Raw genomic sequence first — 23,376 nt, 5'->3', positions numbered from 1 at the left:
TTCTTTAAAAAATGCATCTCTATCGTATGGAAAATTTTATGGAAAAATTGGATTAAATATTAGTATTGGCATAATATATAAAATTTGATCATGCGGTTTTGTAATCTTTTGAAAACCTTGATGTATAAAATTTATTAATCATTCAAAATAAGGGTTTCGTTTTGCGAAAAAAACGTACAATACGCAATTTCGCTAAAAAAACATTTAGCTAGCAATTTCGACCTTTGACTCCACTCAAGACGTCACTTTTTTAATTTTGCGGTATCATATTTTTGGAAAATCTTTATGAATATTATATAAAAAGTCTCTTTAATATCTATATTTCATATTTTTATCGATTTTTAAAGTTTTGGCGAAAAGTATTCAATTATTTTTGCTATTTGGTCGGGTAAATGTCAGATTTGCGACATTTTCTGATATGATATTCAGATTCTACGTTGATAATAATGCTTATAGAACCCTCTTGCTATTGTGTCAAAATTGCGAAACCGATAGCAAAAATATCTCGCAATATCAAAATTGAGATATTGAGTGAATTATGCATTATAGAGATTAAAAATCTGATTTGTGAAAACATCTCATCAGTTTCTAGCTAATTCAAAAATCTTTACTATCTTATTCGATTAAAATGAAAAGGGAATAGTTTCATTATGCTTTAAATGACAGCCTTATAATATAATCATAGTTTTTGCTCAATATGCAGCATTTTTTTTTCGAAATCTATGGTCAATGTCCTAAATACTGATTGCTTTGCATTCATATCTCTTACATTTTCTATACCCACATCACTATTCATTGCTATTCCTATCTTTTTCATTTTTGTTTGTTTCTCATAATTTCTCAAAAAGCATGATAACTTGATATTTGTAAATATCATACTTTATAACGTAAATAAGAACTTGACCTATTAAGAAAAGCAGTAATGAAAAGAAAATCTGAAATTCATAAAAATTACAAGTTTCTGATGACAATTAGCTTAATTAAACCAGGTACAAGATTATATAATTGTATTTTCTATCCAATTATCCATATAATATCTTATCCAGAAAAAATAACTTGATCAATACCAAATGATTTTTTAACTAGTAAATAAAGTATTTTCTTTACACACACATTGTATATCATAGTTTTTTTTTGGTTTCGCAAAACATCCAAAAACAAATATGCTATAAAAGTGACAATTTTAGCAAAACGAAACCCTTAATTTACTCCAATGATTAAAGAAAAAATAAAAAGAATGATATCAATTTTTTTATTCATGAATTACATCCAAAAAAGAATCATAAATAAGCACAATATCTTATAAGCTTTAATATTTTAGCATCGTTAAAATCTTCTTGTTTTCAAAATTGATTGACCAAAAATGTAAGTATAACCAATTTCTATTATATAATCCTTCTATAAAATATTAATAAACTTTGTTTCACAATTCTTTTGTCCAGATTATTAGTTTTCAAGCAAATTTTAATTCAAAACACATTGATATCACAATATCATGAAATCATTACATATCAATAAATTTTACAAACATTGTTTAGAGCAATATACTATAAAAATTAAAATTTAGAGACTTTCATTAGTCGTTCATAAAAAATTTTGTAATCTCTAATTTTCGGTTTTTTCCTGGAGATAGATTTGTTTTCATTCAGTGAAAATATACTAATTCTATGCATGAGTCCATGCGAGTATATATAGCTACAATCTTTTTTAGATTGAGAGATAGAAGCACTTAAACCAAACCAAAATTGAAGACTTAAAATTTTTATTCTTTAAACGCTCCGATAATATCAACATATCTTTATTCTAATGGCAAAAGAGTATAATAGCCATGTTAGGAACTAAGCAGAGATTTATAAAATATTAACTTTTTATTATAGAAAATTGGGAGATAAAGCTTGCATGTCAAAAAAAAATTATTAAATTTATATTAAAAAACCTTATTAATTTTGTCATCGCTTGCTGTTTCCTTACTGCCTTTGGCTTTGCAAACAATAATAGTGACAATAAGGGCGATAATAACAACTACACCGATAATGACGCCAACGATGATCCACACCTTAGATGAGATTCCTTTCTTTCCATTATTTGATTTGGAGTCATTGTTGCCTGATTCACCTGATCCATTTGTGCTTGATGTTGAGTCTCCTGAAGATTGTGTATTCGGTGTTGGCTTTGGTGTTGGAGTTGGTGTTTTATATGGATCTTGAAGTTGGACTGAATTTGGATCGAATGGATCAGCAACAAAATTCATTTCATGAAGTTTAACTGTTCTGCAGAATATTTCTGGATGGACACAATATGCTGCTCTTAACACATAACCATAGCTGGCAGGAATATAATAATAGAATGCTTGACCGACATTGCTCTTATTGCATGTGATTGTGGTTGTTTTTTCAAATGTAGTTACATTCATCGTGTAACTATCATATTTGTTGCATTTATATGTTCCACAAACATCGTATACATTTCCATACTCAGATGCTCCAGGTAAAATTGCTTGACCATCTGGGCAACTATTGGAAGGATATGTTACATTGATGAAGTCAAAAATATATTTGTTGTATTGAAAATCTGCTTTCAACGGATTATAAAACTCATAACGTGCTGGACCACAATATTGTTGATAGTTAATGAATTGGCTTGGACATGAAATTTCAGAATCAGCTTTTAATGGAAGCCAACTTCCCCATGTCTTGAAGTTGAAGCCTGTGGCACCAAGATTGTCACCATTTGGTTTCTTCATGTAGTGATCGGGGAAAACTTTAGATGGAGGACCTGTTGCAAAGTCATTGATTGGTTGGCCACCAATTGTTGATTCTGGATTACCCCAAACAAGTGGTTGTGCATATCTCCAATCACACTTGTAATTTCCTGTATCTTGTAATATTGCCATCACTGCATCTGTAAGTCTCTCAAATGGACCTGATGCATCAGACATCGAACTTCCTGTCATTAACTCTGAATAGAAAGCACGTCCTTCAAGGTGGGAACCGGCTGTTCCGTAACCGCCACCGTCTTCAATTTCGATACCTGATGGACAACTGTGAGTTCCATTTGAGAATGTTTCAACACCATATCGTTTCTTCGCGAAGATGTGAGAATAAGGAGTTGTTAAGAATGTGAAAGACTTCTTGTGTATTGTAAGTTGACATGTTGGATTGTTATATGGTTGTGAGTTCTCATAAGGATGATACCAAGAAAACATTGAATCAGTAACACCAAGTGCATGACAAATTTCATGAATTAAAACTTGGAAGAACCAACGTTGCCATGTTGATTCGCTTTGAGTATTGTCTGGTATTTGCTTCGTATTTAAGTATACAATGCCACTGATTGGACGACTATAGACAGAATCATAATCAGTAGGGCCAGCCATTGCAAGAGGACTATCACTACCGAAATTCCTAAGAACAACTGGTAATATTAAATCATAGCCTGTATAACTTTTCTTTGGAGAGTATGTAAAAGAGTTCGATGAAGAAGTCTCCATTGTAATTGGGCCTGAAACAGGTATTACTTTAAGCAACTTCTCTAAATATATTCTAACATTATCCAATGTCCTTAAAAGATTCGCTTTTCGTGACGCATTTAAAAAATCTTCTTCTGTACATGTAATTGTGCCGTATCTCCATGAAATTTGTTGTCCGATACTTTTACATTTAAGATCATCATCGAGTTCACCTGTGATGAAATCTGTAACAATTTTAATACGAATGTTTTGCCATGAAGATTCTTGCAATTTTCTCTTTTGATGCTTTATTGAAGAAGGATCTATTTTTGGAACGAGCCAATCTTCATTCTCATTATGCATGCATCTAAATTCATGAGAATTGGCTAAAAAAAGCAACAAAAACATTATAAAATTGAATTTGTTGCATACCTTCAAAAAATGCGGAAGTGTTATGGCTTGTTCAATTCAATATATTAAACAATATTTGCTTGAATATATCGAACAACAATTTTTACAACCTTTGAATTTCAAATGGGATGTATCGTAAATTATATCCGAGTTCATATTAATATTCGATTTCATTAAATTATCTTTTTAGACGAATATCATTCAATTTTTTTGAAGGTAAAAATTTTAATATAAATGGAACAAACAAACCTTTTTTTATAAATTTGCATAATTCAATTGTTCAATTTAAACAAAAAATTGTATTTATGATAATCGGTTGTTGATTAAATAGTAAATTTACTATATTGGTATACAAATTATTAAAAATTAATTGATCGTTGTCATAAAAGTTACATTCTGTCAAATCAGTCACTCTTGTCTTGACGATGTGCTATTGATAAGTACATCTCACTTCCTTACGCAGTCAGCAACTATGTAGTATAGTATTTTTAATCACATTTCACTTATTTTTTCTCTCTTATTCATTTAAATTTAATGTTCATTTGAAATCATTATTTTGTCGATATAGTTTATGTAGTGCATACCTTTGGGCAAATAGTTAGAAATTTTCTTAATCTTAAAACATTATTTTATCATAAGTTGAGTTAAATGTTATATACCATATAATTAGACATATAACCAACATTTCAAATGAAAATTATTAATTTTATCTCTATGTAGTGTAGTTCAATGCATAAATCGGATTTGTTCAAAGTGGGCGCGGTTCAATTTTAACGACATTTTTTAACGCGATACGAGCGTAAGTCCATAGAATGTGTTTTGAGGGAAACTATAAAAATCCAAAATAGAGGTAAGTGCGCCATTATTACCTGCGAAGTTACATGGAATAAATCGAAGAGTAAGTACAAGATGATCTTGCATCTTTCCAAGTAAATGAAATTTATTAAAATTAAGATGATAATATTCATTTATAGTATGTGTATGATGTTTTTTCAAAATTTCTTCAAATAAAATGCAATGATAATTTTTGAATAATTTTTTTCTTGTGTATATTTCATTTTTTATTAGTGAAAATATCATTACATCAATAAGGAAAGCACAATCCAAATTCATATTAGTTAAATTAATATACGACCAAAAGTGCTTACTCTTAAACAACCGTCGGATTTCCGGGTGAAATCGTGACACACTTTCGTCTTTCGTAGGCAGTGGTTGTTACAAAAGGTAACTTCGAATGTAGCGTGAAATCTGCAAAAAAAATTCTGAAATTTGAATGGAGAACACAAAAATTGAATAGTTTACGTCAATAAAAAAGAGAAAAATGAAGCCAATGTGTCTCGAACCTAGGACTTAGAGCAGCAATCCCACTGTTTATCCCATTACACTACACGCATCTCTCACCTCAGTGAATGAGATCAACTATATGATAACTTTGTCCCCATTATATTCTTGTGGAAAAGTGACAAATAGCAACTTTGACCCTCTCTCTGCATTTTATTTGAAGAAATTTTGAAAAAACATCATACACATACTATAAATGAATATTATCATCTTAATTTTAATAAATTTCATTTACTTGGAAAGATGCAAGATCATCTTGTACTTACTCTTCGATTTATTCCATGTAACTTCAGGTAATAATGGCGCACTTACCTCTATTTTGGATTTTTATAGTTTCCCTCAAAACACATTCTATGGACTTACGCTCGTATCGCGTTAAAAAATGTCGTTAAAATTGCCCACACGCCGTTCAAAGTGATTAATATGATTCCTGCAAACGTTTGCTTGGACATGAATTTTCAGAGTCTTTCATAAGAGCTGGTGAAGACTCCCATGTCTTGAAGTCAAAACCTGATTCACCAAGATTGTCACCGGTTGGTTTCTTCATGTAATGAGATGGAAAAACTCGAGATGGATATTTTGTTTTGACATAAATAATTGATATTTTATTATAAATCATAATTCATTTTAGTTAACGCATCATAAATTAATAAAAGGTCAAAAAAAGATAATTCAAACAAATAAATCTTGATCATGATCACTGGACGTCTCTTTACTACCTTTGACCTTGCACACAATAATGGTTACAATAAGGATTATCAGAATAACAGCCCCAACCGATGCACCAATGATGATCCACATCTTGGTTGAGAGTCCTTTCTTACCTGAATCTGACTTAGAATCATCGGATTCACTTGGTTCATTTGGATCAGGTGTTGGTTCTATTTGGGAGCTCAGCGCAGGTGTATTTGGTGTTGGAGATGGCGTTTTATATGGATCTTGAAGTTGGACTGTGTTTGGATCGAATGGATCTGCAACAAAATTCATTTCATTAAGTTTAACTGATCTGCAGAATATTTCTGGATGAACACAATATGCTGTTCTTGGATATGAAATAAATGAGGAAGGCACTTCGTAAGAAAAAGCTGCACCAACATTGCTCTTATTACATTCTATAATAGTTGTTTTTCCGAGAGTTGTTACGTTCAGTGTAAAGCTATCATATTTATTACATTTGTATGGAGCACATAATTCAAAAACATTGCTAAATTGAGTGGCTCCAGGCAAAATTGCTTGACCATCAGGACAGCTATCTTGGGGATATGCAACATTTATATAGTCATAAAGATATCTCTTTGCAGGCAAATCAGCTTTTGATGGATTATAAAATTCATAACGAGCCGGACCACAATATTGCTGATATTTAATGTCATTACTTGGACATGAAATCTCAGAGTCTTTCACAACACTCGACGAACTCCCCCATGTTTTGAAGTCAAAACCCGTTCCACCAAGATTGTCACCGGTTGGTTTCTTCATGTAGTGATCGGGAAAACTTTAGACGGAACACCTGTTGCAAAGTCATTGATTGGTTGGCCACCAATTGTTGATTCTGGATTACCCCATACAAGTGGTTGTGCATATTTCCAATCACACTTGTAATTTCCTGTATCTTGTAATATTGCCATCACTGCATCTGTAAGTCGTTGAAATGGCCCTGATGCATCAGACATCACAGTTCCCGTCATTAAATCTGAGTAAAAAACACGTCCTTCAAGGTGGGAACCAGATGTGCCTTCACCACCACCGTCTTCAATTTCGATACCTGATGGACAACTGTGAGTTCCATTTGAGAATGTTTCAACACCATATCGTTTCTTCGCGAAGATGTGAGAATAAGGAGTTGTTAAGAATGTGAAAGACTTCTTGTGTATTGTAAGTTGACATGTTGGATTGTTATATGGTTGTGAGTTCTCATAAGGATGATACCAAGAAAACATTGAACCAGTAACACCAAGTGCATGACAAATTTCATGAATTAAAACTTGGAAGTACCAACGTTGCCATGTTGACTCACTTTGTGTATTATCTGGAATTTTCTTTGTATTTAAGTATATAATTCCACTAATTGGACGCTTGTATGTTCTTTCATAACCAGTTGGACCAGCCATTGCAAGAGGACTATCACCACCGAAATTCTTAAGAACGACTGGTAATATTAAATCATAGCCTGTATAACTTTTCAATGGAGAATACGTAAAAGTATATGAACCAGCCGAATCCATAGTAATCGATCCTGTAACGGGTATCACTTTGAGTAACTTCTCTATATATATTCTAACATTATCCAATGTCCTTAAAAGATTCGCTCTTCGTGAAGCATTTAAAAAATCATCTTCCGTACATAGATGTGTCCCACGCTCCCATGAAATTGTTTGCCCAACGGTCTTACATTTAAATTCATCATCGAGTTCCCATGTGATAAAGTCTGTGACGATTTTAATACGAATGTTTCGCCATGAAGATTCTGTTAATTTTCTCTTTTGATGCTTTATTGAAGCAAGATCTATTTTGGGAACAAGCCAGTACTCATTTTCATTATGCATACATTGAAATGCGTGTGAATTCGCTAGAACAAACAAGAAAAACATTTGAAAAAAATTGAAATAATTGATTTAATTGAATAATTTCAATTAAACTTCAAAAAATAATCATTCAATTATTCTTGATAATTTGTCAATTAAATATATTATTGATTTGTGTTATAATTTGTTTATTTTTAAATTTCAATTATCCGATAAAAATGACAATTTTTAATGGTTAATTATATATCATCTTTACATATTGCAAAAGAAGTAATATAAGTATTTACTTAAGGGTTTCGTTTTGCGAAAAAAACGTACAATACGCAATTTCGCTAAAAAAACATTTAGCTAGCAATTTCGACCTTTGACTCCACTCAAGACGTCACTTTTTTAATTTTGCGGTATCATATTTTTGGAAAATCTTTATGAATATTATATAAAAAGTCTCTTTAATATCTATATTTCATATTTTTATCGATTTTTAAAGTTTTGGCGAAAAGTATTCAATTATTTTTGCTATTTGGTCGGGTAAATGTCAGATTTGCGACATTTTCTGATATGATATTCAGATTCTACGTTGATAATAATGCTTATAGAACCCTCTTGCTATTGTGTCAAAATTGCGAAACCGATAGCAAAAATATCTCGCAATATCAAAATTGAGATATTGAGTGAATTATGCATTATAGAGATTAAAAATCTGATTTGTGAAAACATCTCATCAGTTTCTAGCTAATTCAAAAATCTTTACTATCTTATTCGATTAAAATGAAAAGGGAATAGTTTCATTATGCTTTAAATGACAGCCTTATAATATAATCATAGTTTTTGCTCAATATGCAGCATTTTTTTTTCGAAATCTATGGTCAATGTCCTAAATACTGATTGCTTTGCATTCATATCTCTTACATTTTCTATACCCACATCACTATTCATTGCTATTCCTATCTTTTTCATTTTTGTTTGTTTCTCATAATTTCTCAAAAAACATGATAACTTGATATTTGTAAATATCATACTTTATAACGTAAATAAGAACTTGACCTATTAAGAAAAGCAGTAATGAAAAGAAAATCTGAAATTCATAAAAATTACAAGTTTCTGATGACAATTAGCTTAATTAAACCAGGTACAAGATTATATAATTGTATTTTCTATCCAATTATCCATATAATATCTTATCCAGAAAAAATAACTTGATCAATACCAAATGATTTTTTAACTAGTAAATAAAGTATTTTCTTTACACACACATTGTATATCATAGTTTTTTTTTTTTTTGGTTTCGCAAAACATCCAAAAACAAATATGCTATAAAAGTGACAATTTTAGCAAAACGAAACCCTTATTCTATATGCATTATTATCAACGTAGAATCCGAATATCATATCAGAAAATGTCGCAAATCTGACATTTACCCGACCAAATAGCAAAAATAATTGAATACTTTTCGCCAAAACTTTAAAAATCGATAAAAATATGAAATATAGATATTAAAGAGACTTTTTATATAATATTCATAAAGATTTTCCAAAAATATGATACCGCAAAATTAAAAAAGTGACGTCTTGAGTGGAGTCAAAGGTCGAAATTGCTAGCTAAATGTTTTTTTAGCGAAATTGCGTATTGTACGTTTTTTCGCAAAACGAAACCCTTATGGTATAAATTAAACACCCATATAATACAATAATTGGTAACAAATAATGGTTTTCATTTTTAAGATTAAATGAAGACGAAAAATGATGCTGAAATAGTGAAGTACTTCACATGTACCTTTTAATCTGTATTCGATATTATATAGCATGAATGGTTAACACTAATCAATCAACCGTGTGAATTTCTTTACATTATTTCTTTACATAGCGTAAATCATTAAATAATATAACTTATGTGAGCAATCTTGCTATTTGCGTCCAGATCTCGTGTAGAATCTAATTATGAAAATAATTTTATTTTTAACATTGAAACATTTAAATTTATCAAGAAGATATCAAAGTATACAGATGGATTAATGAAAAAATATTATATAAAGAACATTTTAATGTGATTAGTTTATTGAACCTAAAAGGAATATTAGGTGCGTGTGTTAAATGAAAGATAGAGTTATTAATATTTTCTGATTAATCAAGGAATTTCTAGATGCAAATAACATATGTGTTCACATAAAATCACAAATTACAAACAAACTTAAGCATGTATGAGATTTTTCGATAAAATATTTGCAATTTGATATAAATCGTAAGTCGTCTTTGAACTTCTTGTTAATTAAATGAAACAACACTTTAAAAATACTGAGTGCGCTGCTACTTGAAACTTTTTGTTACTTAGAGCCATCATTTTTGTGCTGTCATTCTTTAAAAAATGCATCTCTATCGTATGGAAAATTTTATGGAAAAATTGGATTAAATATTAGTATTGGCATAATATATAAAATTTGATCATGCGGTTTTGTAATCTTTTGAAAACCTTGATGTATAAAATTTATTAATCATTCAAAATAAGGGTTTCGTTTTGCGAAAAAAACGTACAATACGCAATTTCGCTAAAAAAACATTTAGCTAGCAATTTCGACCTTTGACTCCACTCAAGACGTCACTTTTTTAATTTTGCGGTATCATATTTTTGGAAAATCTTTATGAATATTATATAAAAAGTCTCTTTAATATCTATATTTCATATTTTTATCGATTTTTAAAGTTTTGGCGAAAAGTATTCAATTATTTTTGCTATTTGGTCGGGTAAATGTCAGATTTGCGACATTTTCTGATATGATATTCAGATTCTACGTTGATAATAATGCTTATAGAACCCTCTTGCTATTGTGTCAAAATTGCGAAACCGATAGCAAAAATATCTCGCAATATCAAAATTGAGATATTGAGTGAATTATGCATTATAGAGATTAAAAATCTGATTTGTGAAACATCTCATCAGTTTCTAGCTAAATTCAAAATCTTTACTATCTTATTCGATTAAAATGAAAAGGGAATAGTTTCATTATGCTTTAAATGACAGCCTTATAATATATATCATAGTTTTTGCTCAATATGCAGCATTTTTTTTCGAAATCTATGGTCAATGTCCTAAATACTGATTGCTTTGCATTCATATCTCTTACATTTTCTATACCCACATCACTATTCATTGCTCCTATCTATCTTTTTCATTTTTGTTTGTTTTCATATTTCTCAAAAAGCATGATAACTTGATATTTGTAAATATCATACTTTATAACGTAAATAAGAACTTGACCTATTAAGAAAAGCAGTAATGAAAAGAAAATCTGAAATTCATAAAAATTACAAGTTTCTGATGACAATTAGCTTAATTAAACCAGGTACAAGATTATATAATTGTATTTTCTATCCAATTATCCATATAATATCTTATCCAGAAAAAATAACTTGATCAATACCAAATGATTTTTTAACTAGTAAATAAAGTATTTTCTTTACACACACATTGTATATCATAGTTTTTTTTTGGTTTCGCAAAACATCCAAAAACAAATATGCTATAAAAGTGACAATTTTAGCAAAACGAAACCCTTAATTTACTCCAATGATTAAAGAAAAAATAAAAAGAATGATATCAATTTTTTTATTCATGAATTACATCCAAAAAAGAATCATAAATAAGCACAATATCTTATAAGCTTTAATATTTTAGCATCGTTAAAATCTTCTTGTTTTCAAAATTGATTGACCAAAAATGTAAGTATAACCAATTTCTATTATATAATCCTTCTATAAAATATTAATAAACTTTGTTTCACAATTCTTTTGTCCAGATTATTAGTTTTCAAGCAAATTTTAATTCAAAACACATTGATATCACAATATCATGAAATCATTACATATCAATAAATTTTACAAACATTGTTTAGAGCAATATACTATAAAAATTAAAATTTAGAGACTTTCATTAGTCGTTCATAAAAAATTTTGTAATCTCTAATTTTCGGTTTTTTCCTGGAGATAGATTTGTTTTCATTCAGTGAAAATATACTAATTCTATGCATGAGTCCATGCGAGTATATATAGCTACAATCTTTTTTAGATTGAGAGATAGAAGCACTTAAACCAAACCAAAATTGAAGACTTAAAATTTTTATTCTTTAAACGCTCCGATAATATCAACATATCTTTATTCTAATGGCAAAAGAGTATAATAGCCATGTTAGGAACTAAGCAGAGATTTATAAAATATTAACTTTTTATTATAGAAAATTGGGAGATAAAGCTTGCATGTCAAAAAAAAATTATTAAATTTATACTAAGAAATCCTTATTAATTTTGTCATCGCTTGCTGTTTCCTTACTGCCTTTGGCTTTGCAAACAATAATAGTGACAATAAGGGCGATAATAACAACTACACCGATAATGACGCCAACGATGATCCACACCTTAGATGAGATTCCTTTCTTTCCATTATTTGATTTGGAGTCATTGTTGCCTGATTCACCTGATCCATTTGTGCTTGATGTTGAGTCTCCTGAAGATTGTGTATTCGGTGTTGGCTTTGGTGTTGGAGTTGGTGTTTTATATGGATCTTGAAGTTGGACTGAATTTGGATCGAATGGATCAGCAACAAAATTCATTTCATGAAGTTTAACTGTTCTGCAGAATATTTCTGGATGGACACAATATGCTGCTCTTAACACATAACCATAGCTGGCAGGAATATAATAATAGAATGCTTGACCGACATTGCTCTTATTGCATGTGATTGTGGTTGTTTTTTCAAATGTAGTTACATTCATCGTGTAACTATCATATTTGTTGCATTTATATGTTCCACAAACATCGTATACATTTCCATACTCAGATGCTCCAGGTAAAATTGCTTGACCATCTGGGCAACTATTGGAAGGATATGTTACATTGATGAAGTCAAAAATATATTTGTTGTATTGAAAATCTGCTTTCAACGGATTATAAAACTCATAACGTGCTGGACCACAATATTGTTGATAGTTAATGAATTGGCTTGGACATGAAATTTCAGAATCAGCTTTTAATGGAAGCCAACTTCCCCATGTCTTGAAGTTGAAGCCTGTGGCACCAAGATTGTCACCATTTGGTTTCTTCATGTAGTGATCGGGGAAAACTTTAGATGGAGGACCTGTTGCAAAGTCATTGATTGGTTGGCCACCAATTGTTGATTCTGGATTACCCCAAACAAGTGGTTGTGCATATCTCCAATCACACTTGTAATTTCCTGTATCTTGTAATATTGCCATCACTGCATCTGTAAGTCTCTCAAATGGACCTGATGCATCAGACATCGAACTTCCTGTCATTAACTCTGAATAGAAAGCACGTCCTTCAAGGTGGGAACCGGCTGTTCCGTAACCGCCACCGTCTTCAATTTCGATACCTGATGGACAACTGTGAGTTCCATTTGAGAATGTTTCAACACCATATCGTTTCTTCGCGAAGATGTGAGAATAAGGAGTTGTTAAGAATGTGAAAGACTTCTTGTGTATTGTAAGTTGACATGTTGGATTGTTATATGGTTGTGAGTTCTCATAAGGATGATACCAAGAAAACATTGAATCAGTAACACCAAGTGCATGACAAATTTCATGAATTAAAACTTGGAAGAACCAACGTTGCCATGTTGATTCGCTTTGAGTATTGTCTGGTATTTGCTTCGTATTTAAGTATACAATGCCACTGATTGGACGACTATAGACAGAATCATAATCAGTAGGGCCAGCCATTGCAAGAGGACTATCACTACCGAAATTCCTAAGAACAACTGGTAATATTAAATCATAGCCTGTATAACTTTTCTTTGGAGAGTATGTAAAAGAGTTCGATGAAGAAGTCTCCATTGTAATTGGGCCTGAAACAGGTATTACTTTAAGCAACTTCTCTAAATATATTCTAACATTATCCAATGTCCTTAAAAGATTCGCTTTTCGTGACGCATTTAAAAAATCTTCTTCTGTACATGTAATTGTGCCGTATCTCCATGAAATTTGTTGTCCGATACTTTTACATTTAAGATCATCATCGAGTTCACCTGTGATGAAATCTGTAACAATTTTAATACGAATGTTTTGCCATGAAGATTCTTGCAATTTTCTCTTTTGATGCTTTATTGAAGAAGGATCTATTTTTGGAACGAGCCAATCTTCATTCTCATTATGCATGCATCTAAATTCATGAGAATTGGCTAAAAAAAGCAACAAAAACATTATAAAATTGAATTTGTTGCATACCTTCAAAAAATGCGGAAGTGTTATGGCTTGTTCAATTCAATATATTAAACAATATTTGCTTGAATATATCGAACAACAATTTTTACAACCTTTGAATTTCAAATGGGATGTATCGTAAATTATATCCGAGTTCATATTAATATTCGATTTCATTAAATTATCTTTTTAGACGAATATCATTCAATTTTTTTGAAGGTAAAAATTTTAATATAAATGGAACAAACAAACCTTTTTTTATAAATTTGCATAATTCAATTGTTCAATTTAAACAAAAAATTGTATTTATGATAATCGGTTGTTGATTAAATAGTAAATTTACTATATTGGTATACAAATTATTAAAAATTAATTGATCGTTGTCATAAAAGTTACATTCTGTCAAATCAGTCACTCTTGTCTTGACGATGTGCTATTGATAAGTACATCTCACTTCCTTACGCAGTCAGCAACTATGTAGTATAGTATTTTTAATCACATTTCACTTATTTTTTCTCTCTTATTCATTTAAATTTAATGTTCATTTGAAATCATTATTTTGTCGATATAGTTTATGTAGTGCATACCTTTGGGCAAATAGTTAGAAATTTTCTTAATCTTAAAACATTATTTTATCATAAGTTGAGTTAAATGTTATATACCATATAATTAGACATATAACCAACATTTCAAATGAAAATTATTAATTTTATCTCTATGTAGTGTAGTTCAATGCATAAATCGGATTTGTTCAAAGTGGGCGCGGTTCAATTTTAACGACATTTTTTAACGCGATACGAGCGTAAGTCCATAGAATGTGTTTTGAGGGAAACTATAAAAATCCAAAATAGAGGTAAGTGCGCCATTATTACCTGCGAAGTTACATGGAATAAATCGAAGAGTAAGTACAAGATGATCTTGCATCTTTCCAAGTAAATGAAATTTATTAAAATTAAGATGATAATATTCATTTATAGTATGTGTATGATGTTTTTTCAAAATTTCTTCAAATAAAATGCAATGATAATTTTTGAATAATTTTTTTCTTGTGTATATTTCATTTTTTATTAGTGAAAATATCATTACATCAATAAGGAAAGCACAATCCAAATTCATATTAGTTAAATTAATATACGACCAAAAGTGCTTACTCTTAAACAACCGTCGGATTTCCGGGTGAAATCGTGACACACTTTCGTCTTTCGTAGGCAGTGGTGGTTGTTACAAAAGGTAACTTCGAATGCTAGCGTGAAATCTGCAAAAAAAAATTCTGAAATTTGAATGAGAAACACAAAAATTGAATAGTTTACTCAATAAAAAAGAGAAAAATGAAGCCAATGGTGTCTCGAACCTAGGACTTAGAGCAGCAATCCACTGTTTATCCCATTACACTACACGCCATCTCTCACCTCAGTGAATGAGATCAACTATATGATAACTTTGTCCCCATTATATTCTTGTGGAAAAGTGACAAAATAGCAACTTTGACCCTCTCTCTGCATTTTATTTGAAGAAATTTTTGAAAAACATCATACACATACTATAAATGAATATTATCATCTTAATTTTTAAAATTTCATTTACTTGGAAAGATGCAAGATCATCTTGTACTTACTCTTCGATTTATTCCATGTAACTTCGCAGGTAATAATGGCGCACTTACCTCTATTTTGGATTTTTATAGTTTCCCTCAAAACACATTCTATGGACTTACGCTCGTATCGCGTAAAAAATGTCGTTAAAATTGCCCACACGCCGTTCAAAGTGATTAATATGATTCCTGCAAACGTTTGCTTGGACATGAATTTTCAGAGTCTTTCATAAGAGCTGGTGAAGACTCCCATGTCTTGAAGTCAAAACCTGATTCACCAAGATTGTCACCGGTTGGTTTCTTCATGTAATGAGATGGAAAAACTCGAGATGGATATTTTGTTTTGACATAAATAATTGATATTTTATTATAAATCATAATTCATTTTAGTTAACGCATCATAAATTAAATAAAAGGTCAAAAAAAGATATTCAAACAAATAAATCTTGATCATGATCACTGGACGTCTCTTTACTACTTTGACCTTGCACACAATAATGGTTACAATAAGGATTATCAGAATAACAGCCCCAACCGATGCACCAATGATGATCCACATCTTGGTTGAGAGTCCTTTCTTACCTGAATCTGACTTAGAATCATCGGATTCACTTGGTTCATTTGGATCAGGTGTTGGTTCTATTTGGGAGCTCAGCGCAGGTGTATTTGGTGTTGGAGATGGCGTTTTATATGGATCTTGAAGTTGGACTGTGTTTGGATCGAATGGATCTGCAACAAAATTCATTTCATTAAGTTTAACTGATCTGCAGAATATTTCTGGATGAACACAATATGCTGTTCTTGGATATGAAATAAATGAGGAAGGCACTTCGTAAGAAAAAGCTGCACCAACATTGCTCTTATTACATTCTATAGTAGTTTTTTTCCGAGAGTTTGTTACGTTCAGTGTAAAGCTATCATATTTATTACATTTGTATGGAGCACATAATTCAAAAACATTGCTAAATTGAGTGGCTCCAGGCAAAATTGCTTGACCATCAGGACAGCTATCTTGGGGATATGCAACATTTATATAGTCATAAAGATATCTCTTTGCAGGCAAATCAGCTTTTGATGGATTATAAAATTCATAACGAGCCGGACCACAATATTGCTGATATTTAATGTCATTACTTGGACATGAAATCTCAGAGTCTTTCACAACACTCGACGAACTCCCCCATGTTTTGAAGTCAAAACCCGTTCCACCAAGATTGTCACGGTTGGTTTCTTCATGTAGTGATCGGGAAAACTTTAGACGGAACACCTGTTGCAAAGTCATTGATTGGTTGGCCACCAATTGTTGATTCTGGATTACCCCATACAAGTGGTTGTGCATATTTCCAATCACACTTGTAATTTCCTGTATCTTGTAATATTGCCATCACTGCATCTGTAAGTCGTTGAAATGGCCCTGATGCATCAGACATCACAGTTCCCGTCATTAAATCTGAGTAAAAAACACGTCCTTCAAGGTGGGAACCAGATGTGCCTTCACCACCACCGTCTTCAATTTCGATACCTGATGGACAACTGTGAGTTCCATTTGAGAATGTTTCAACACCATATCGTTTCTTCGCGAAGATGTGAGAATAAGGAGTTGTTAAGAATGTGAAAGACTTCTTGTGTATTGTAAGTTGACATGTTGGATTGCTATATGGTTGTGAGTTCTCATATGGATGATACGAAGAAAACATTGAATCAGTAACACCAAGTGCATGACAAATTTCGTGAATTAAAACTTGGAAGTACCAACGTTGCCATGTTGACTCACTTTGTGTATTATCTGGAATTTTCTTTGTATTTAAGTATATAATTCCACTAATTGGACGCTTGTATGTTCTTTCATAACCAGTTGGACCAGCCATTGCAAGAGGACTATCACCACCGAAATTCTTAAGAACGACTGGTAATATTAAATCATAGCCTGTATAACTTTTCAATGGAGAATACGTAAAAGTATATGAACCAGCCGAATCCATAGTAATCGATCCTGTAACGGGTATCACTTTGAGTAACTTCTCTATATATATTCTAACATTATCCAATGTCCTTAAAAGATTCGCTCTTCGTGAAGCATTTAAAAAATCATCTTCCGTACATAGATGTGTCCCACGCTCCCATGAAATTGTTTGCCCAACGGTCTTACATTTAAATTCATCATCGAGTTCCCATGTGATAAAGTCTGTGACGATTTTAATACGAATGTTTCGCCATGAAGATTCTGTTAATTTTCTCTTTTGATGCTTTATTGAAGCAAGATCTATTTTGGGAACAAGCCAGTACTCATTTTCATTATGCATACATTGAAATGCGTGTGAATTCGCTAGAACAAACAGAAAAACATTTGAAAAAAATTGAAATAATTGATTTAATTGAATAATTTCAATTAAACTTCAAAAAATAATCATTCAATTATTCTTGATAATTTGTCAATTAAATATATTATTGATTTGTGTTATAATTTGTTTATTTTTAAATTTCAATTATCCGATAAAAATGACAATTTTTAATGGTTAATTATATATCATCTTTACATATTGCAAAAGAAGTAATATAAGTATTTACTTAAGGGTTTCGTTTTGCGAAAAAACGTACATACGCAATTTCGCTAAAAACATTTAGCTAGCAATTTCGACCTTTGACTCCACTCAAGACGTCACTTTTTTAATTTTGCGGTATCATATTTTTGGAAAATCTTTATGAATATTATATAAAAAGTCTCTTTAATATCTATATTTCATATTTTTATCGATTTTTAAAGTTTTGGCGAAAAGTATTCAATTATTTTTGCTATTTGTCGGGTAAATGTCAGATTTGCGACATTTTCTGATATGATATTCAGATTCTACGTTGATAATAATGCTTATAGAACCCTCTTGCTATTGTGTCAAAATTGCGAAACCGATAGCAAAAATATCTCGCAATATCAAAATTGAGATATTGAGTGAATTATGCATTATAGAGATTAAAAATCTGATTTGTGAAAACATCTCATCAGTTTCTAGCTAATTCAAAAATCTTTACTATCTTATTCGATTAAAATGAAAAGGGAATAGTTTCATTATGCTTTAAATGACAGCCTTATAATATAATCATAGTTTTTGCTCAATATGCAGCATTTTTTTTTCGAAATCTATGGTCAATGTCCTAAATACTGATTGCTTTGCATTCATATCTCTTACATTTTCTATACCCACATCACTATTCATTGCTATTCCTATCTTTTTCATTTTTGTTTGTTTCTCATAATTTCTCAAAAAACATGATAACTTGATATTTGTAAATATCATACTTTATAACGTAAATAAGAACTTGACCTATTAAGAAAAGCAGTAATGAAAAGAAAATCTGAAATTCATAAAAATTACAAGTTTCTGATGACAATTAGCTTAATTAAACCAGGTACAAGATTATATAATTGTATTTTCTATCCAATTATCCATATAATATCTTATCCAGAAAAAATAACTTGATCAATACCAAATGATTTTTTAACTAGTAAATAAAGTATTTTCTTTACACACACATTGTATATCATAGTTTTTTTTTTTTTTGGTTTCGCAAAACATCCAAAAACAAATATGCTATAAAAGTGACAATTTTAGCAAAAACGAAACCCTTATTCTATATGCATTATTATCAACGTAGAATCCGAATATCATATCAGAAAATGTCGCAAATCTGACATTTACCCGACCAAATAGCAAAAAAATTGAATACTTTTCGCCAAAACTTTAAAAATCGATAAAAATATGAAATATAGATATTAAAGAGACTTTTTATATAATATTCATAAAGATTTTCCAAAAATATGATACCGCAAAATTAAAAAAGTGACGTCTTGAGTGGAGTCAAAGGTCGAAATTGCTAGCTAAATGTTTTTTTAGCGAAATTGCGTATTGTACGTTTTTTTCGCAAAACGAAACCCTTATGGTATAAATTAAACACCCATATAATACAATAATTGGTAACAAATAATGGTTTTCATTTTTAAGATTAAATGAAGACGAAAAATGATGCTGAAATAGTGAAGTACTTCACATGTACCTTTTAATCTGTATTCGATATTATATAGCATGAATGGTTAACACTAATCAATCAACCGTGTGAATTTCTTTACATTATTTCTTTACATAGCGTAAATCATTAAATAATATAACTTATGTGAGCAATCTTGCTATTTGCGTCCAGATCTCGTGTAGAATCTAATTATGAAAATAATTTTATTTTTAACATTGAAACATTTAAATTTATCAAGAAGATATCAAAGTATACAGATGGATTAATGAAAAAATATTATATAAAGAACATTTTAATGTGATTAGTTTATTGAACCTAAAAGGAATATTAGGTGCGTGTGTTAAATGAAAGATAGAGTTATTAATATTTTCTGATTAATCAAGGAATTTCTAGATGCAAATAACATATGTGTTCACATAAAATCACAAATTACAAACAAACTTAAGCATGTATGAGATTTTTCGATAAAATATTTGCAATTTGATATAAATCGTAAGTCGTCTTTGAACTTCTTGTTAATTAAATGAAACAACACTTTAAAAATACTGAGTGCGCTGCTACTTGAAACTTTTTGTTACTTAGAGCCATCATTTTTGTGCTGTCATTCTTTAAAAAATGCATCTCTATCGTATGGAAAATTTTATGGAAAAATTGGATTAAATATTAGTATTGGCATAATATATAAAATTTGATCATGCGGTTTTGTAATCTTTTGAAAACCTTGATGTATAAAATTTATTAATCATTCAAAATAAGGGTTTCGTTTTGCGAAAAAACGTACAATACGCAATTTCGCTAAAAAAACATTTAGCTAGCAATTTCGACCTTTGACTCCACTCAAGACGTCACTTTTTTAATTTTGCGGTATCATATTTTTGGAAAATCTTTATGAATATTATATAAAAAGTCTCTTTAATATCTATATTTCATATTTTTATCGATTTTTAAAGTTTTGGCGAAAAGTATTCAATTATTTTTGCTATTTGGTCGGGTAAATGTCAGATTTGCGACATTTTCTGATATGATATTCAGATTCTACGTTGATAATAATGCTTATAGAACCCTCTTGCTATTGTGTCAAAATTGCGAAACCGATAGCAAAAATATCTCGCAATATCAAAATTGAGATATTGAGTGAATTATGCATTATAGAGATTAAAAATCTGATTTGTGAAAACATCTCATCAGTTTCTAGCTAATTCAAAAATCTTTACTATCTTATTCGATTAAAATGAAAAGGGAATAGTTTCATTATGCTTTAAATGACAGCCTTATAATATAATCATAGTTTTTGCTCAATATGCAGCATTTTTTTTTCGAAATCTATGGTCAATGTCCTAAATACTGATTGCTTTGCATTCATATCTCTTACATTTTCTATACCCACATCACTATTCATTGCTATTCCTATCTTTTTCATTTTTGTTTGTTTCTCATAATTTCTCAAAAAGCATGATAACTTGATATTTGTAAATATCATACTTTATAACGTAAATAAGAACTTGACCTATTAAGAAAAGCAGTAATGAAAAGAAAATCTGAAATTCATAAAAATTACAAGTTTCTGATGACAATTAGCTTAATTAAACCAGGTACAAGATTATATAATTGTATTTTCTATCCAATTATCCATATAATATCTTATCCAGAAAAAATAACTTGATCAATACCAAATGATTTTTTAACTAGTAAATAAAGTATTTTCTTTACACACACATTGTATATCATAGTTTTTTTTTGGTTTCGCAAAACATCCAAAAACAAATATGCTATAAAAGTGACAATTTTAGCAAAACGAAACCCTTAATTTACTCCAATGATTAAAGAAAAAATAAAAAGAATGATATCAATTTTTTTATTCATGAATTACATCCAAAAAAGAATCATAAATAAGCACAATATCTTATAAGCTTTAATATTTTAGCATCGTTAAAATCTTCTTGTTTTCAAAATTGATTGACCAAAAATGTAAGTATAACCAATTTCTATTATATAATCCTTCTATAAAATATTAATAAACTTTGTTTCACAATTCTTTTGTCCAGATTATTAGTTTTCAAGCAAATTTTAATTCAAAACACATTGATATCACAATATCATGAAATCATTACATATCAATAAATTTTACAAACATTGTTTAGAGCAATATACTATAAAAATTAAAATTTAGAGACTTTCATTAGTCGTTCATAAAAAATTTTGTAATCTCTAATTTTCGGTTTTTTCCTGGAGATAGATTTGTTTTCATTCAGTGAAAATATACTAATTCTATGCATGAGTCCATGCGAGTATATATAGCTACAATCTTTTTTAGATTGAGAGATAGAAGCACTTAAACCAAACCAAAATTGAAGACTTAAAATTTTTATTCTTTAAACGCTCCGATAATATCAACATATCTTTATTCTAATGGCAAAAGAGTATAATAGCCATGTTAGGAACTAAGCAGAGATTTATAAAATATTAACTTTTTATTATAGAAAATTGGGAGATAAAGCTTGCATGTCAAAAAAAATTATTAAATTTATACTAAGAAATCCTTATTAATTTTGTCATCGCTTGCTGTTTCCTTACTGCCTTTGGCTTTGCAAACAATAATAGTGACAATAAGGGCGATAATAACAACTACACCGATAATGACGCCAACGATGATCCACACCTTAGATGAGATTCCTTTCTTTCCATTATTTGATTTGGAGTCATTGTTGCCTGATTCACCTGATCCATTTGTGCTTGATGTTGAGTCTCCTGAAGATTGTGTATTCGGTGTTGGCTTTGGTGTTGGAGTTGGTGTTTTATATGGATCTTGAAGTTGGACTGAATTTGGATCGAATGGATCAGCAACAAAATTCATTTCATGAAGTTTAACTGTTCTGCAGAATATTTCTGGATGGACACAATATGCTGCTCTTAACACATAACCATAGCTGGCAGGAATATAATAATAGAATGCTTGACCGACATTGCTCTTATTGCATGTGATTGTGGTTGTTTTTTCAAATGTAGTTACATTCATCGTGTAACTATCATATTTGTTGCATTTATATGTTCCACAAACATCGTATACATTTCCATACTCAGATGCTCCAGGTAAAATTGCTTGACCATCTGGGCAACTATTGGAAGGATATGTTACATTGATGAAGTCAAAAATATATTTGTTGTATTGAAAATCTGCTTTCAACGGATTATAAAACTCATAACGTGCTGGACCACAATATTGTTGATAGTTAATGAATTGGCTTGGACATGAAATTTCAGAATCAGCTTTTAATGGAAGCCAACTTCCCCATGTCTTGAAGTTGAAGCCTGTGGCACCAAGATTGTCACCATTTGGTTTCTTCATGTAGTGATCGGGGAAAACTTTAGATGGAGGACCTGTTGCAAAGTCATTGATTGGTTGGCCACCAATTGTTGATTCTGGATTACCCCAAACAAGTGGTTGTGCATATCTCCAATCACACTTGTAATTTCCTGTATCTTGTAATATTGCCATCACTGCATCTGTAAGTCTCTCAAATGGACCTGATGCATCAGACATCGAACTTCCTGTCATTAACTCTGAATAGAAAGCACGTCCTTCAAGGTGGGAACCGGCTGTTCCGTAACCGCCACCGTCTTCAATTTCGATACCTGATGGACAACTGTGAGTTCCATTTGAGAATGTTTCAACACCATATCGTTTCTTCGCGAAGATGTGAGAATAAGGAGTTGTTAAGAATGTGAAAGACTTCTTGTGTATTGTAAGTTGACATGTTGGATTGTTATATGGTTGTGAGTTCTCATAAGGATGATACCAAGAAAACATTGAATCAGTAACACCAAGTGCATG

The 23,376-nt window shown here is 30.5% G+C and overlaps 3 protein-coding genes across 3 annotated transcripts; all 3 read right to left on the bottom strand.

Annotated features, from left to right (window-relative positions):
* Nucleotides 1-1,927: 1,927 nt before the first annotated feature.
* On the bottom strand, nucleotides 1,928-2,413 carry TVAGG3_0488040 (regulation of choline O-acetyltransferase protein; the record flags this gene model as incomplete). Its single annotated transcript, XM_051236078.1, has 1 exon — nucleotides 1,928-2,413. One exon carries the CDS (start codon nucleotides 2,411-2,413, stop codon nucleotides 1,928-1,930), a length of 486 nt encoding a protein of 161 aa, XP_051093902.1.
* Nucleotides 2,414-11,995: 9,582 nt separating this feature from the next.
* On the bottom strand, nucleotides 11,996-12,487 carry TVAGG3_0488030 (regulation of choline O-acetyltransferase protein; the record flags this gene model as incomplete). The annotated part of the gene is made up of 1 exon (XM_051236077.1): nucleotides 11,996-12,487. One exon carries the CDS (start codon nucleotides 12,485-12,487, stop codon nucleotides 11,996-11,998), a length of 492 nt encoding a protein of 163 aa, XP_051093901.1.
* A 9,581-nt stretch (nucleotides 12,488-22,068) lies between these two features.
* On the bottom strand, nucleotides 22,069-22,560 carry TVAGG3_0488020 (regulation of choline O-acetyltransferase protein; the record flags this gene model as incomplete). Its single annotated transcript, XM_051236076.1, has 1 exon — nucleotides 22,069-22,560. One exon carries the CDS (start codon nucleotides 22,558-22,560, stop codon nucleotides 22,069-22,071), a length of 492 nt encoding a protein of 163 aa, XP_051093900.1.
* Nucleotides 22,561-23,376: the final 816 nt, after the last annotated feature.

The sequence above is a fragment of the Trichomonas vaginalis genome, chromosome II (assembly GCF_026262505.1).
Source record: "Trichomonas vaginalis G3 chromosome II, whole genome shotgun sequence".
NCBI lineage: Eukaryota > Parabasalia > Trichomonadida > Trichomonadidae > Trichomonas > Trichomonas vaginalis.
This window is presented reverse-complemented; position numbering and strand designations above follow the sequence as displayed.